Raw genomic sequence first — 14,699 nt, forward strand, 5'->3', positions numbered from 1 at the left:
ATTATTAAAATCGGAATGTGTCATTCGCTACCTTGAAATCATTTGTAACCCAGATACAAATTTCACCAACATCTAGCAGACCACTAAGTTCAGATGATGATGAAGAACCACACAAGGATGTGAAACTCCCTGAGCACCTGCTGTGTGCACTGAGCCTGCTGTGTGCAGGCACCCCCAGGGGTCAGCTCACAGAACCTCCCTGACAACCTCATTGGGCAGGCCCTTACTTCATTGTCCCCATTTTTACAGAAAAGCTCAGAGAGGTGAAGCAACTTCCCCACCATCACACAACCAGGAGAAGGCTGACCCAGAAGACACAGCCTGTGGAAAAGTCACCAAGTGAGGGGTCCTTAAGTTAAACCACTGAGATTAATGTTCTCCCATTCAGCCAGCAAGGGGAATGGAAAGATTTGTAAACTCCTGTCTTTTTGTTTTTTCAGTTGCGCCACATGGCTTGTGGGATCTTAGTTCCCTGACCAGGGATTGAATCCAGGCCCTAGGAAGTGAGAGCGTGGAGTCCTAACCATTGGACCGCCAGGGAATTCCCTGTCAACTGTCTTGAGAGTCCCACAGCTGCACACTAGGGCCTGTCTGAAAACATCTCCACTGAACAACCTTGGGATCATCTGTTCAGTTAAAGGAATTCATCCAGTTGGACAAGTTACATACCTGGAAGGTGACAAGGGACTGGCAGCAGGGCCATGCTCTCTTCCCTAGCTTCGTGCCCCACATTTAAGAGTGACTAAAAGAACAGCAGTAGGAAGAAAGAGGGGGAAGGCCACAGGGAGAGCCACACTTTACAAATGAGTCACCTTCCATCACAAATGACCTAAAAATTCAACAGTGAAGAGTATTTGCTGAAGGTCAAATCAAACAGGCTCACTATTAACGGGACCAGTGTCCTGAGACCCCCACCACCAGGGCCACTGCCACCCTTTGGACTGGAGCCCCCCGGCAGCCAAGTGCCAGAGTCACCACCCCAACCCCACCCGCTGCACTGGAATGCCAACCAGAAACCCCAGATCAATCTCACTCTTCCACCTTCCACACGAAACTATACAGATTTGGGTGCTTCCTCTTTTTACATTTCCTTTAAGCCATTTACCAGAAATACAGCTGATAAGGCAACAAACAAGTCAGGTAGTTCCTCAGTCTGGAGAGGAAGGGTTAGTCACCCACCCTTCAAAAGACCCACAAGTCGCTGAGTTATTCCTGCTACAAACACCATCTGTGCTCCACACTCCGGCCACGGCCGCGATGACCAGCCCTGACCAAGAGTGCCCCACTGGCTGGCCCACCAGGAAGACATAAGGAAATATCAGCTGGACCCTGTCCTCGGGGAACTTCTCAGTGAGGGAGGTAGTGAAGAGAAATGGAAAGCATTTGCTGCTGTTAGACATTAAAACCAGCAGTGAGGGACTTCCCTGGTGGTCCAGTGGTAAAGAATTGTCTTCCAGGACTTCCCTGGTGGTGCAGTGGTTAAGAATCCGCCTGCCAATGCAGGGGACATGGGTTCGAGACCTGCTCCGGGAAGATCCCACATGCCACAGAGCAACTCAGTCCGTGCACCACAACTACTGAGCCTGCACTCTGGAGCCCGCAAGCCACAACTATTTAAGCCCGTGCGCCTAGAGCCTGTGTTCGCAACAAGAGAAGCCACCTCAAGGAGAAGCCCACATACCACAACAAAGAGTAGCCCCCACTCATCACAACTAGAGAAAGCCTGTGCGCAGCAATGAAGACCCAACGCAGCCAAAAATAAATAAATAAATATATCTTTAAAAAATAAAAATTGGGTTGCCTTTAAAAAAACATAATAGAAAAGAATATAAAAAAGAATGCATATTTTGGGACTCCCCTGGTGGCACAGTAGTTAAGAATCCGCCTGCCAAGGCAGGGGACACAGATTCAAGCCCTGGTCCAGGAAGATCCCACGTGCCATGGAGCAACTAAGCCCGTGTGCCACAACTAGTGAGCCTGTGCTATAGAGCCTGCGAGCCACAACTACTGAACCCACGCACCTAGAGCCCATGCTCCGCAACAAAGACAAGCCACCGCAATGAGAAGCCCACACACCGCAACAGAGTAGCCCTCGCTCGCTGCAACTAGAGAAAGCCTGTGCGCAGCAACAAAGACCCAACGCAGCCATAAATAAATAAATAAATTTATTTATTTTAAAAAAGAATGCATATATATGTATAACTGAGTCACTTTGCTGTACAGCAGAAATTAAGACAACATTGTAAGCCAACTATACTTCAATTAAAAAAAGAGAGAGAGGGGTTTCCCTGGTGGTCCAGTGGTTAAGAATCCGCCTTCCAATGCAGGGGACGTGGGTTCGATTCCTGGTCGGGGAACTAAGATCCTGCATGCTATGCGGGGCAACTAAGCCTGCATGCCACAACTAGAGAGAAGCCCGTGCGCCGCGACAAAGAGCCCGCGAGCCGCAACGAAACTCCCGCATGCTGCAACTAAGACCTGATGCAGCCAAAAAGAAAGAAAGAAATTTTTTTAAAAAAAAAAAAGAGAGAGAGAGACAAAAGAAAACCAGCAGCAATCGCTAAGCGCAGGTGGTTGAAGGGCTGAAGATGGCTTGACTCAGGCCTGACCAACCAGGCCCAGCACAGCCCCTGGAGGCCAGGCCAGGCCAAGCTTCTGAGCCTGCTAATGTCTTACAGACCCTGGTCCCCCAGGCCAAAGCATTAAGTAAATAAACAGCCAAAACACCTACATCATCAGAGGACCCTCTGCCAATTCACACCAAATTTAAATGGTGCGTATGAACCAACCAAAGTTATGTTCAAAGTTCCACTGAAAAAGGGCAATAAAGACTGTGAAAGTCTTCCACACAAAGAACAGAAGAGCAGCAAGGAATTCTGTGACCCCTCAGCCCTGGGCTCTTTATCCTAGTCACCGCAGGTGACTAGGATAAATGCAGAAAAAAGCCAGGGGCATCCCTGTTTTCTCAGTTTTGACAAAGACCCACATAAAAGGCTCATTTACCATCTCTCAAGTCAGCAATCTGAAAAGATCTGAAAAACAGCCGTGTGCACACATGTGAAGCAAATGAGGACTGTTGCTCAGGCCTCCCGCCAGGGAACAGGGAGCCTGGACGACACCAGTGAGCACAGTGGGAGCAGCCTCCCGGCTGACACACTCCTCCACGCAGAATCAATGCTGAGAGAAGCACCTGCTGCTGCAGGAAACACATCCCCTGAGCGCTGAGGTTCCCACCCGGCTCCTCCTCCTGGCAGCAGGCATTCACTAGCTGCCTATTCACTACCCACTCTCCTCCTCCCTTCCCCGTTAACCCCAATCTTCCCCTGAAGGACCACTCCCCCTGCTGGAGAGTGGTGATGCTGAGTGGGGCACCCCACTTTTCTTCTCGGGTGGCCCTATTTGGTGTAAGCCCAAGAGCAGAGCCTCAGCCCTTGCACAGTGATTATGCTGGAGTGGGCAGGACACACTGGCACACAGCACCCCCAGCCACTCAGGGCAAACTGCAGAACGTTCCTTCAGTGGGAAGCATCTGTTTACAAAACAAGGGAGCCAACCTGAGAGCGAAGCTGGCCGCAGGAAGGCAGAGGCAAAGAAGCATTCAGAAACGGGACAGTTTCTTACAAAAGCGAACGTAATCTTAGCATATAATCTAGCAATTGTGCTCCTTGATATTTTACCCAAAGGAAATGAAAACTCACGTCCACACAAAAACCTGCACACAGGTGTTTACCGCAGCTTTAGTCATAACTGCCAAAAACTGGAACCATCAGGATGTCCTTCAGCAGGTGAATGGATAAGTAAACTGTGGTCTATCCAGACAATGCAATATTATTCAGTGTTAAAAAGAAATGAGCTATCAAGCCACGAAAAGACACTGAAAAACCTTAAGAGCATATTACTAAGTGAAAGAAGCCAATATTAATAGGCTACATACTGTATACTTCCAGCTACGTGGCATTCTGGAAAAGGCAAAACTGTGGAGACAGTAAAAAGATCGGTGGTTGCCAGGGGTTGGGGGCTGGAGAGGTTAAACACGCCGAGCACAAAGGAAACTACCCTGTTTAGAGTGATAGATACAAGTCACCGAGAGGGAACCCTAATGTAAGCTATGGACTGTGGGTGATTAGTGTAGGCTCATCAGCTGTAACAAATGACCACCCTGGTGGAGGATGGTGATAGTGGGGGAGGCTGTGCATGTGTGGGGAGAGGGGTATATGGGAAACCTCTGTACCTTCCTCTCAATTTTGCTGGTAACCTAAAACTTCTCCGAAAAAAGAAATAAGTCTTTGAAAGAAAAATGGCTGGAGTCCGAATCAAACCACATCTGAAGCTGGGCCTGCCTCTGGACTTTTCACCTACCTGAGCCAACCAATCCCCTTCAGTGTTTAAGCCTGGGTGGGCTGGCTTTTCTGTGACTTTCACACTAATGCATTCTAACTGCACACCCTTGCAGAGCAAGTAGAATGTGCTGGACTCCATATCCTGCTAGTGCTGATGAACAATGACCCTGACACAGGGGACTGTCCACCCGCACAACCGCAAAGGCAGCCCCCAGAAGGACGGGGTCTGAGCACAGGCAGGACTCGTGAGCGCCAGACTCCCACGGCCACCAGCAGCTCCACGAGAGGCAAGTTAAAAACGAACATGTACGAGTCCTTACAGCAACATATTCTATTAATTTGATAGTAAAGGTTATTTATTACAAATAGAGCAAACCAAAGAGAAAAAAAGCAAAGTTGCTGCTATGACCGACCCCCGACTGAGAACTGAAAAGTGTGCAGACTGGCTGGTTGGGGGAGGGGTGGCACGCAGGAATTTCTAAAATTAGAAATCAGAATTGAGCTCAATTTGTTTTTCCCTGCAGCCCAGGCCTCAAATTCAATCCCATTTTTAAACTGTTCTAATCAAATATGACAACTTTCAGGTTAGGGCTGAAAAGCTGTGTCAGTTACTAGCCTTACCTATCAGGATAATTTTATAGTATATTCTGCCCTAAAAAGATTGCTAAATCAATAAGGTTTAAAGACAGTGAGCAAAAGGCCCACAAAAATTACCTAAACAGTGTATCTTCAATCACATCACTTAAAGGACATTTAAACCTTAAAAATGTTTAAGCCTGTGTTTTATCAGCAAGTGACCAATTTCTCTGCCACAGTAAGCCTGAAGAAGTGATCTGCGCTTTTACTAACTCCACGGGCGAGGCCCAGCACCTGGGGATGTGCTTGCAGACTCTTGATTAAATCAGCAGGGCCACAGGAATTCCAGGCTTTCAAAGTTTCACAGGCAGGAGTATCCAGAACCAGCTACAGGGAAATGAGTGAGAACCGAAGTGCCCACTAAAATCGGCAACAGGCTCCAACTTGAGACCAAATAAACTTCCAGCAACCACAGAAAAGAGAACGAAGAAACAGGTTTCCAAAGTGGTAACAACTTCCCGATAGCACCACTCCACGCCTCCAAAGCCGCATATGTGCCCACGTGCAAAAACTGTGATCACAACTTCAGAATGCTGGGAACTGAATACACAACAGCACAACTCATTTTCTTGGCGGGAGAAAGGTCCAATCCTGGAGCCACAACCACTTTGGAAGTTCCCAAAGGGCTCGGACAACTTGAAGCACATCAGCCTCCTCACCACCACCACCCCTGACCTCTAGGAAGAACCTCATAAGACAGTTACAAAATGCAATGATCCAGAATTCTCTACGTACTGATGCACTGAAATGTCCACTCTTCTCTTTATTCAGCCAAAAGGATTATGTCTGCCAGGTAAACCACCTTCTGTGCAAGAGGACACAAATTTTACTGCTAAAGGGTAAGGTTTAGGGACTCCCCTGGTGGCACAGTGGTTGAGCGTATGCCTGCCAATGGAGGGGACACAGGTTCAATCCCTGGTCCGGGAAGATCCCACATGCTACAGAGCAACTAAGCCCGTGTGCCACAACTACTGAGCCAGTGAGCCACAACTACTGAAGCCCACGCACCTAGAGCCCGTACTCTGCAACAAGAGAACCCACGGCAATGAGAAGCCAGTGTACTGCAACAAAGAGTAGCCCCCCGCTCGCCGCAACTAGAGAAAGCCCGCGCGCAGCAACGAAGACCCAACGCAGCCAAAAATAAATAAATAAATAAGTAAATTTATTTTAAAAAATAAAGGGTAAGGTTTAAATGTCATATCACTTATAAGAATTCCAATGTTCCTAATGACTTACAAAGCCATATATTTTAGGCTGTTCTTGATAAAAGTGCCCTCAAAATACAAACATTAAAAACATCTAATGACAAACGTGAAGGCATCATGAGTAAAGAGTAAAACCACAATTTGCCCCAGCTCCAGGAGTCCACCCACTTTGGGGCTGAAGGACAAGACCTTTCCCTGCTAGTTCTCCAGGTCTTGGAGGTGAGCACAGAAACGGAGGCCTCGGGTCGGACTCACCTGAACTCTCTGCCTTCGCTGTACCGTCTACTTGAGGAGGCCCTCGGGGCGGCGGTTTCCAGGAGCAGCTTCTGCGTGAGCCTGCTGGGGGGAGCAGGGTCTCTGCCATCGTCTTCGTCTACGTCTTGGTCACATTTCCATTCCTCATCTTCGTTCAAAGTGGGTAGGTATCCAGGTACTCCCTTCCCTGTCCCCGACCCGGAGCTCTGGTCACTGCAGAGCTTTGGGCTCTCCGAGCCTGTCCTCGTGTACTCCAAATAAATATCGGACTTGAGGAACGAGGGGTAGGTGTTCTCCTCCATGGTAGACTGGATTTCCGTCTGGGCCTGGTCGAACATGGCAGGATCAATCTGCTGCTTCATGATGCAGTCCTTTATGAAGCTCTTGGTGGCTGGCTTGGTCTGCCTGGACACAATGCCATTGTTATCGAGGATGTACTTGCGGTAGATAGCTCTGGCCAGCTTCAGCCTCTTCTCCTCATTCGAGTCACAGGGCTCCAGTTTCCTGAAGCCGCTGCAGGCAAACCAGAAGTCCAGGAGATCAGCACAGTCCTCCTGCTTCAGAAAAGTTCTAAACAGGTTTATCCCGTCTTGATCGTCCAGTAGGGAGTGCAGCGACTCGGCCCACTTCAAGTACGGAGGGGTGGGCGAAGCGCTGCCCTCAGGCTCGTACCCCAGGTCCAGATCTGAGCGCCTCGGAGTGGCTGTTGACGTCTCACCTTTAATCCCAGCACCTTTCCCAGAGCAGAAGCTGTGGCTGATGGGCCTGGGGTCCGTGGACACCAGTTCACCCTCCTCACCAGGCACTGGGGGTCGGGGGGCATCTTCGGTGAAACTTGCTCCGAGGTCCAAGGGGAAACCCTGCTCTTGGATATTCATTTTGGGACTCTGTGCGTCAATGAACAATGAGCGCTGCACCCTAATACATCAGTACTTACAGCTCCAAAGTGAATCAATCTGTCCTGTTGAAACCATTAAGAGGACAAGGATTAGGAAAGGTGGGTCCATGGAAACATGACCACAGAGGTTTTCTCAAGACAAGACTCGCAATGATGCCCTCCCGCTCGAACTCAAAGCCAGAAATTCAGTTTAAATTTTCAATTTTTTGTCACAAAAAAGGTTTGTACTATATTAGAACAATTTCTGGAAACTTTTCCAACTACAGGAATGCCTCTGGCACTAAGAAATGAATGTCCAGAACAGAGAGAGCGCCACTACCCTCAGGTGTCATTCTGTGAGAACAAAGAGAGACCAGCAGCCCATCCCAGCTACAGAGCTGCATGGCTAGTCCCTCTCCTCAGGCTCCAGGAAGGCAGAAGGACTGGAGGAAAGAGAGGTGCTTCTGGTCCTCCCAGCTGTATAAACCTCACATGAAAGACGAGGATGTGTATCTGAGTAGAACAGGGTCGCTGTGATACTCAGATATGGCACATCACTCACCAGAAGGCAGGCGGTCTGCTCTCCACTCCACACTCTCCAGGCCCACAGCCACTGTGCTTCCTGCTGCCCCATTACTTCACACTTACTGTGCCTCACAACATATGCGAACACACAGCAACTTGTTCCTCTAAGTCTCAACTTAGAGCAGTTAACCGTGGGTCGTTTTCAGCATCTTCAAGTGAGTGACCAAAGGACATCACTCACATGCACAGGCACAGGGGCCTTCTCACGCTGCCAATGATGTGGACAGTCTTTTTTCTTTTTGCGGGATCTTAGTTTCCTGACCAGGGATTGAACCCGGGCCCTCAGCAGTGAAAGCACGGAGTCCTAACCACTGGACCGTCAGGGAATTCCCGTGGACAGTCTTAAAAACGCTTCATCAGAAAGCTGCTCTCGACTTTAAAACCTTGCTTAAAAGGAAAGTGTCCTGATAGCAAATGACAATTGAGTACTCTGAGGAGCAGAGAAGGTATAGAACAAACGAAATCCAAACACAATTAGCCAAGGAAGCATACAGCTCACATGATTCAACTCCATAAAATGAAAAACAAATTACCCACCCTCTTAGAGGTCAGGGGACTATGGGTTTTGTTTCTGCTGCCAGATGCCTGTCTTGTATGAGGGAGGACTCTCCTGGACCGGGACTCTGCCATGGTCTTTGGTCCTCCCTGTCACTGAGCCCACGAGCTCAGGCTACACCTCCCCACCTGGCCTGCTGGATGTAAGTGGTCTGCCTAGAAGGAGACTGGAGAGAAGCATGACAGGTCCAAATGCCTAAAGCACTGAACAAGCCAGAGGGAGCAGAGTGAAATCTTAAAACCTGGTACAAACACAAGGCGTGGATCTCCCCAGCCACCTCTCCACACTCTGGGTCCTGGCCTGCATGTAATCTGCCCCGGTACCTGCATTCTCACACTGCACACACTTCAGTTCACCTGCCAGCAGCTGCCAACAGCTAGAAGCATCTAGAGATGGAGGATGGGTCACAATTATTGTTCTGCAGCTAATGACTTTGTATGAAAACTACAGTGTAGGCTGCAATCTCAGCCTCGGCAGGAACAGCCTGCTCCTTCGTCAAGGCCCACGGGCTGTGACACTCTGCTGCTCGTGGACCACTTCAACTGCAAAGTCCTTTTTTTGAGTCTCATCAACACGGAATGAGCACCTTTGATGTCTCCACACCAGTTCATGGATGTCTAGTGTCCTCCTGTCGGGGACACCATCTCAGGAAAGAGGACCCGCACCTGGTGCTCTGAGCCTTACGGATGGAGATACTCTAGTTCACTAGCCTTGAGAAAAAACCAAGTCACTGCGTTCTAACAGGAGGCTAATGACAAGTCACTGTCACTTATCTCTTAAAGTGCTTATGTCTTCCATGTAAATGATTTGTAGCAGCCTGATTTAAACATTTTCTGCAGGGCCCACAGCATCTAACACAACGTCTTGCAACTAATGGGCACCAATAAACACCTAATTCATTAACATTAAGGAAAACAACACTTGTCATAGACGCCAAATGTCAGCTCTTCACAGGTGCTGAAATAGCAGCAAATTCAAGATTTAGCCCTTTTTTATAAAAATGTGCTGTCTTGGTAGACTAACTTTTCATTTGTGTGAACACGTCCCCTAATCATTTAAACTATTTTTTCATAGCCCAGAAGAAACATTTCTTAAACTTCACATCTATTTTTGGCTGTCAAATGACAGAAGACCTTTGGTGTCCCTGGAAGCACACAAACATCTCTCCAAATTACTGCTGTTATTGAAACGTGCTCCAATTACCAAAATATCTGGGTTCCCACGGAGAAGTACAGCAAGCATTCAGTGTGCACACACATACATACCACAGATAAAGCAGTTATATTAATCAGGTTAGAGTCAAACGCCCACAAACACGGAATCTGGCCAACAGCCTGTAACCACCATCAGTAAAGGGATTCCATAAAAGGAATCCACAACTCTGATACCTCATTTAAAACCACCTTCAGTCACTGCCTAGGTGCACCCTCTGGGTACCATGGCAGCCAGCTCAATGCTATAGGTGTGTGTATATTTATTTATTTTACTCAAATAGAACTTTTGAATTTTTGATTTATGTGAAGTGTGGAAATAATAGAGCATGATTCTGACATATTCCCAATTGTCCATTAATTAAAGTCTTGAAGGGTTGGGACTACTGTTTTACATGTAATCTGTTCCCCCACCACCTAAATCCTCAATGACTAATGTAACCCAAAAATTCCACTTAGCTTTTCTGAAACTAGAAATCCAAGAAACATCAATACCTGTTGAAAAATCAAACAGAAACATTGTATTTTGCATGCTTTCCCATCCTTGTCCCTCAATAGAAGTTCCTAAAACTGAAACCCAGATACTGCTATCTTGGGAGGTCAGGTTTAGACTGTGTAAGTTCTCCAAAACAGGGCCTGGTCCAAGTACATCTGAGATTCTTCCTGAAGCAGCAGAGAACGTTAAGTACAAGCAAGAAGGAGGGGCTGAGATGCACAATAACTCTTTATTAATTATCTTAGAGATGGGCTGAGAAAAATCCCCAAAGGACTAATGTATTTTTCTCTTCTGTCCTCGAGGCTGAGCTATAAGTTTCACTGTCCTGACTATACAGCTCTGGTTTCATGAGCGACTGAATTCCAAAATGTAGGGCAAAGGTAGATTCTAAGATACACACCCAAGAGAGAGTTTTGGGGGCGAGGCATCAACCTGAAAGAGTAAAGCCCCTCAAGTAAGCCAAACCACAGCAGAGACCCAGACTCAGGCACCTCTGCCTCAGAGACAGTGCCCTCCTTGGGTTTCACACTCACTCATTTCTACTTTTTGCTGGGGGAGGGGAAGGGACACTCCACTGCCCTGCTTATCTCCAGGATCTCTCTGCACCCCACCCACTCTGGCCGAACATGCCCCAGGCCCACAGACCACAGCAATGCAACCGGCACCATCCAATCAAACACATCAGCTGCAGACCCTGGTCTCTTCCAGGAGGACCCCCCATTCCTTCTCACAATCCTGAGTATTCCTCACCCCCTTCAGCTCACTTACAGCAAGTGGCTGCCCCTTCTGAACCAAATCCCCCTCTTCCCCATCCACAGGCTCCAGAGTCAACAGACCTTGCCTTCTGCATCACCTGCTAGCATCCTTTCCTAGACACACCCGACCTCCCAAGAGTGGACCCACACACCTTCCTCACACGCTCCAAGCCCGCACAGCCTCGGAGCCCGCACACCCTCCAAGCCCCTCTTCCGGGTCCCGCGCCTGACCCGGCCTACGCGGCCTACAATGGGCGCCGCACAGGCCCGCGCCCCTCAGGAATGCGCGCCCGGCCGCAATACTCACCCGAGCGGCGGCGGCGGCGGCGGCGGCGGGGCCCCGGGACCGGCTCCCAGAGCGGCGCGGCGCGGCGCGGCCCATGCGCTCAGCGGCGACGCGGCGGGCGGGACCGGGCGGGGGCGCGGCCCCGGGCGGCCCCCATCGCAGCGGCGGCGCGGCGGCCCGGAGGCGGGCGCGGGGCAGGCCGCGGGGGCGCCGCCAAGGCCGGCCGCCCACTCCCACCGGCCTGCTCCGCGGGGACGCGGCTCCGGCCCGACTCCGGCCGGTCCGGTGGTGGCGGCGGCGGCGGCGGCGGCGGCGGCGGCGGCGGCGGCGGCGGCGGCAGCGGCCGCGATCGCTTCCCCGAGCCGGGAGCCGAAGCTCACAGCGCCGAAGCCCAGGCCGGAGCGCCCCCGCCGGCGCCGTCCGGAAGTGCGGGGGCGTGGCCCGGAGCGTGAGGCGGGGCTTGGAGCGCGGGGGCGTGCCAAGGGCGTGGGGGCGGGGGCAAGGGCGTGGGGCGGGGCCGGGAACACCAGACGAACCCCGAGAGCGGTGACAGAGCGAAGCACTGTGGTGGGCGGAGCCTCTAGAGTGGAGGCGGGGCCGGAGCGTGGAGGCGGGGCCAAGAGAGTGGCAGCCCGGCCGAGAGCGCTAGACGGAACCGGAGCGCAGGGAAGGGCGAAGAGCGTAGCGGGTGAGGTCGAGCGTGAGGGCGGAGCCTCGAGCATGGAGGCGGGGCCTGATGTAGAAGTGGACCCTGAGCGTGGAGGCGGGGCCAAAAGCGTCTAGGCGGACCCGAGGCGTGACGCAGAGCGTGAGCGAGTGGGCGTGATCAAATGTGTCGGTTGGGGAGAGGCCTTGGTGTGGACGGTGCCAGGACGCTGTCAAGGGTGACCCGGGAGGGGGCTCTGGAAACTGCGCTGGGCCCCTGGGGCTGTGTGGTCCGGGAGGGTGGCCCGAGCACCGAGCAGATGGGCGGCCCCCAGGCGCACCGCGGGCGCACGCCAGGTTGCAGCCCTTTTCTGCTGCCCACACGGTGTCCACCGGCCCAGGGCTCCCCAGGTCGGCACCCACAGGCCCGACCCGCGCCCAGCCGGCCTGCCACAGCCTCGGAGCTCCCTGAACGGGAAGACCCTCTCAGGAGGACGGCCACCAACTGCCCACGGCACAGAAGAAAGCAGGTGTCCCGGAGTTGGGCGGTTGGAGAGCACAGCCCGGCTGACCAGGAACTAAGCCCCTGGTGACATCCAGCCTCTTTGTCCCCCTGTTCCGTGCCTGCTGCCCCCCAGGCAGCCAGGACCCTGAGAAGGTGGGCATGGGCTCTGCCCTCCCTGAGTCCCCAGCCCATCAGGACCCAGCCAAGACCAGGGCACACAGTAGGCATCCAATAAATGTTGGAAGTCACTTGGGCAGGGGCCCCAACCTCCAAAGAGCTGTGGGCAGGACTGGCTGAGGCCCCACCCCAACTGGTCCAGCCTGCCTCAATTTCTCCCAGGCACCATCCAGCGTCCCGGCAAGGGCTCCACTTCCCATCACTGCCCCGTGGGTCCCACTGGCCCAGGCCAGCCTGAGAGCAAGGGCTTCTGGGTGTCCTGATCCCTGCACCCACTACCCTTCTCCCCCTCACTGTTTCCATGGCAGCCCTTGCCTGATCTGCAAGCCCAGCGGGCTAGCTCCCATGTTGCCCACCCACCACCAGCCCTTCCCAGAGGAAAAGAATGTGGGTACCAGGAATTGATTACTGCCCCTAAGGAATTGCTTCTGCCACTCCCATGATCACCCAGGACCTCATCCTCCAGCAGTGCCATATCAGACCTGGCACCTTGAAAAATGCTCCCGACAAGCTCCAGGGCATGGCTGTACCCCCATTATAACACAAGGAAGTTGAAGCTCAGGCCACACAGGGACCTGCTCACCTCCTCCTGGCCCAGGGCTCCCCAGGCCCTCATCCATCCCACGCTAGCCTCAGCGGCCCTCACCTGGCCTGCTCTCTGGAGCTCTCGCAACCTTCAGGGCTCTTCCCTGGGTGCATTTGGTCACTTGCCCATCTTCATGCTTCAATTATGCTGCCCCCACAACTCCCCAGTTCACCTCTAATGCCACCACATCTTCTCCTGATTCACCCTTGCTGCCCATCCTCATCCCTCATAGCTCCCAGGCAAGGGGAGAAGTCCAGGCTTGGGGCACTCTACCCACCAGCCAGCCTCCTACCCAGCTGCCCACTGCTGGCCCCTGCCTGGGGTGAACGGCACAGAGGCATCCCAACCCCCAGCATCCAGCTTCCCAGGACTCAGCACAGCCTCTGACGCCCAGGGTTTCATAGGAAAGGGGAGCAATGAGGGACGAAGGCCACCAGGGAAGAATCCCCAGCCTGCCAATGGCCCAGGCCACCACCCAGGGCAGGCTGGGCAGGAGCAGAGGCTATGGGTAGGGACAGCACCTCAGAGGAACTGCACTGCTGAACTCACTAGAGTCCTGGTGGCAGGTGTCACTCTCACCCACATCCAGCTGGGATGGCCCCAGGCCTCCCAGTGCTGGGTACAGGAGATGTCTTTGCAGCCTCCCCCTGACCCTGTTCAGCCACAGAGCCTTAGAGACAGAGTAGGTGGCCATCATGGCACAACAGAGTCTCTGTGGGGTGCAGGAGTCCTTGGTGGGCCGAACAGACATCAGGACCTCCAGGACACTGGTCCTCAGGCTGTCTTTCCACTCCCAGACACGGGCCCCCAATGCTTGCCTTGGTTCTGCAGAGCTGCTGCTGTGGCCAGGCCAGGCTCCCAGGGTCGTGTCCACATCCATCCTCCTCCTGGCCCATGGTGGCAGATGTCCCCAGGCCCTGGGACCAGAACAGGGCCCTCGTGCCTCTGGCTCCTCGGGGCCCTCGCCCTGTGGGGACAGGAAGGGAGTCAGAAAGCCTGGAGGAAATGCTGTAGCCCTGCTTCAGGGTTGTGGCTATGGGCACTAAGGGGAGGCTGGAGCAGCGTGGTGGTGGGAGGAGCCCAGGGAGGGAGCTTGGGGAGGCTCTGAAGAGAGGGAGGCAGGGAGGGTAGCCCTGGAGGCCTGCACTGGAGCAAGGGTGACCTGGCAGGGGGTCTGCGTCAGCCACCCAGAGCTGAGAGCAGACACAGAGCCATGGGAGCCTCACTTGGGAACAGGGAAGTCCATGATGGAGCCCTCTTTTCCTACAGAAGTCCTTTAAAATGCACCCCTCCCTGGGGGCAGGAGTCTGCCACAGGAGGCTTTAATGTGATAAACTGTAGATGACATTTGTTCAGGCTTTCCAGGAATGAAATAAAAAACTTAAGAGCAGAAAGTAAATCATTTTCTTCAACTGAGACATCAAAGGAATATTTGAAATTGAGTGAGCTCTGAAGCCTTACAGATGTTTGTCCACTTGGCTGGGGGAGACCACTTACAAGAATTAATCCTTGGGAATCATCCAAGATGCACCAAGGTGGTATGTTGAGGGGCGTCCAGCATGGCGCCATGTGTGGGGGATGAGC

The 14,699-nt window shown here is 52.5% G+C and overlaps 1 protein-coding gene across 3 annotated transcripts in view; it reads right to left on the reverse strand.

Moving 5' to 3' along the window:
- The window catches only part of AXIN1 (axin 1), a 57,557-nt gene extending 46,272 nt beyond the window's left edge, over window positions 1-11,285 (reverse strand). For all 3 annotated transcript variants that reach the window (XM_032604849.1, XM_032604848.1, XM_032604851.1), the window contains exons 1-2: window positions 11,224-11,285; window positions 6,437-7,397 (exon numbers count right to left, since the gene is read on the reverse strand). In XM_032604849.1, the coding sequence (XP_032460740.1) occupies window positions 6,437-7,314 (878 nt within the window). In that variant the 5' untranslated portion in view covers window positions 7,315-7,397; window positions 11,224-11,285. The remainder of the gene's footprint in view (window positions 1-6,436; window positions 7,398-11,223) is intronic.
- Window positions 11,286-14,699: the final 3,414 nt, after the last annotated feature.

The sequence above is a fragment of the Phocoena sinus genome, chromosome 15 (assembly GCF_008692025.1).
Source record: "Phocoena sinus isolate mPhoSin1 chromosome 15, mPhoSin1.pri, whole genome shotgun sequence".
NCBI lineage: Eukaryota > Metazoa > Chordata > Mammalia > Artiodactyla > Phocoenidae > Phocoena > Phocoena sinus.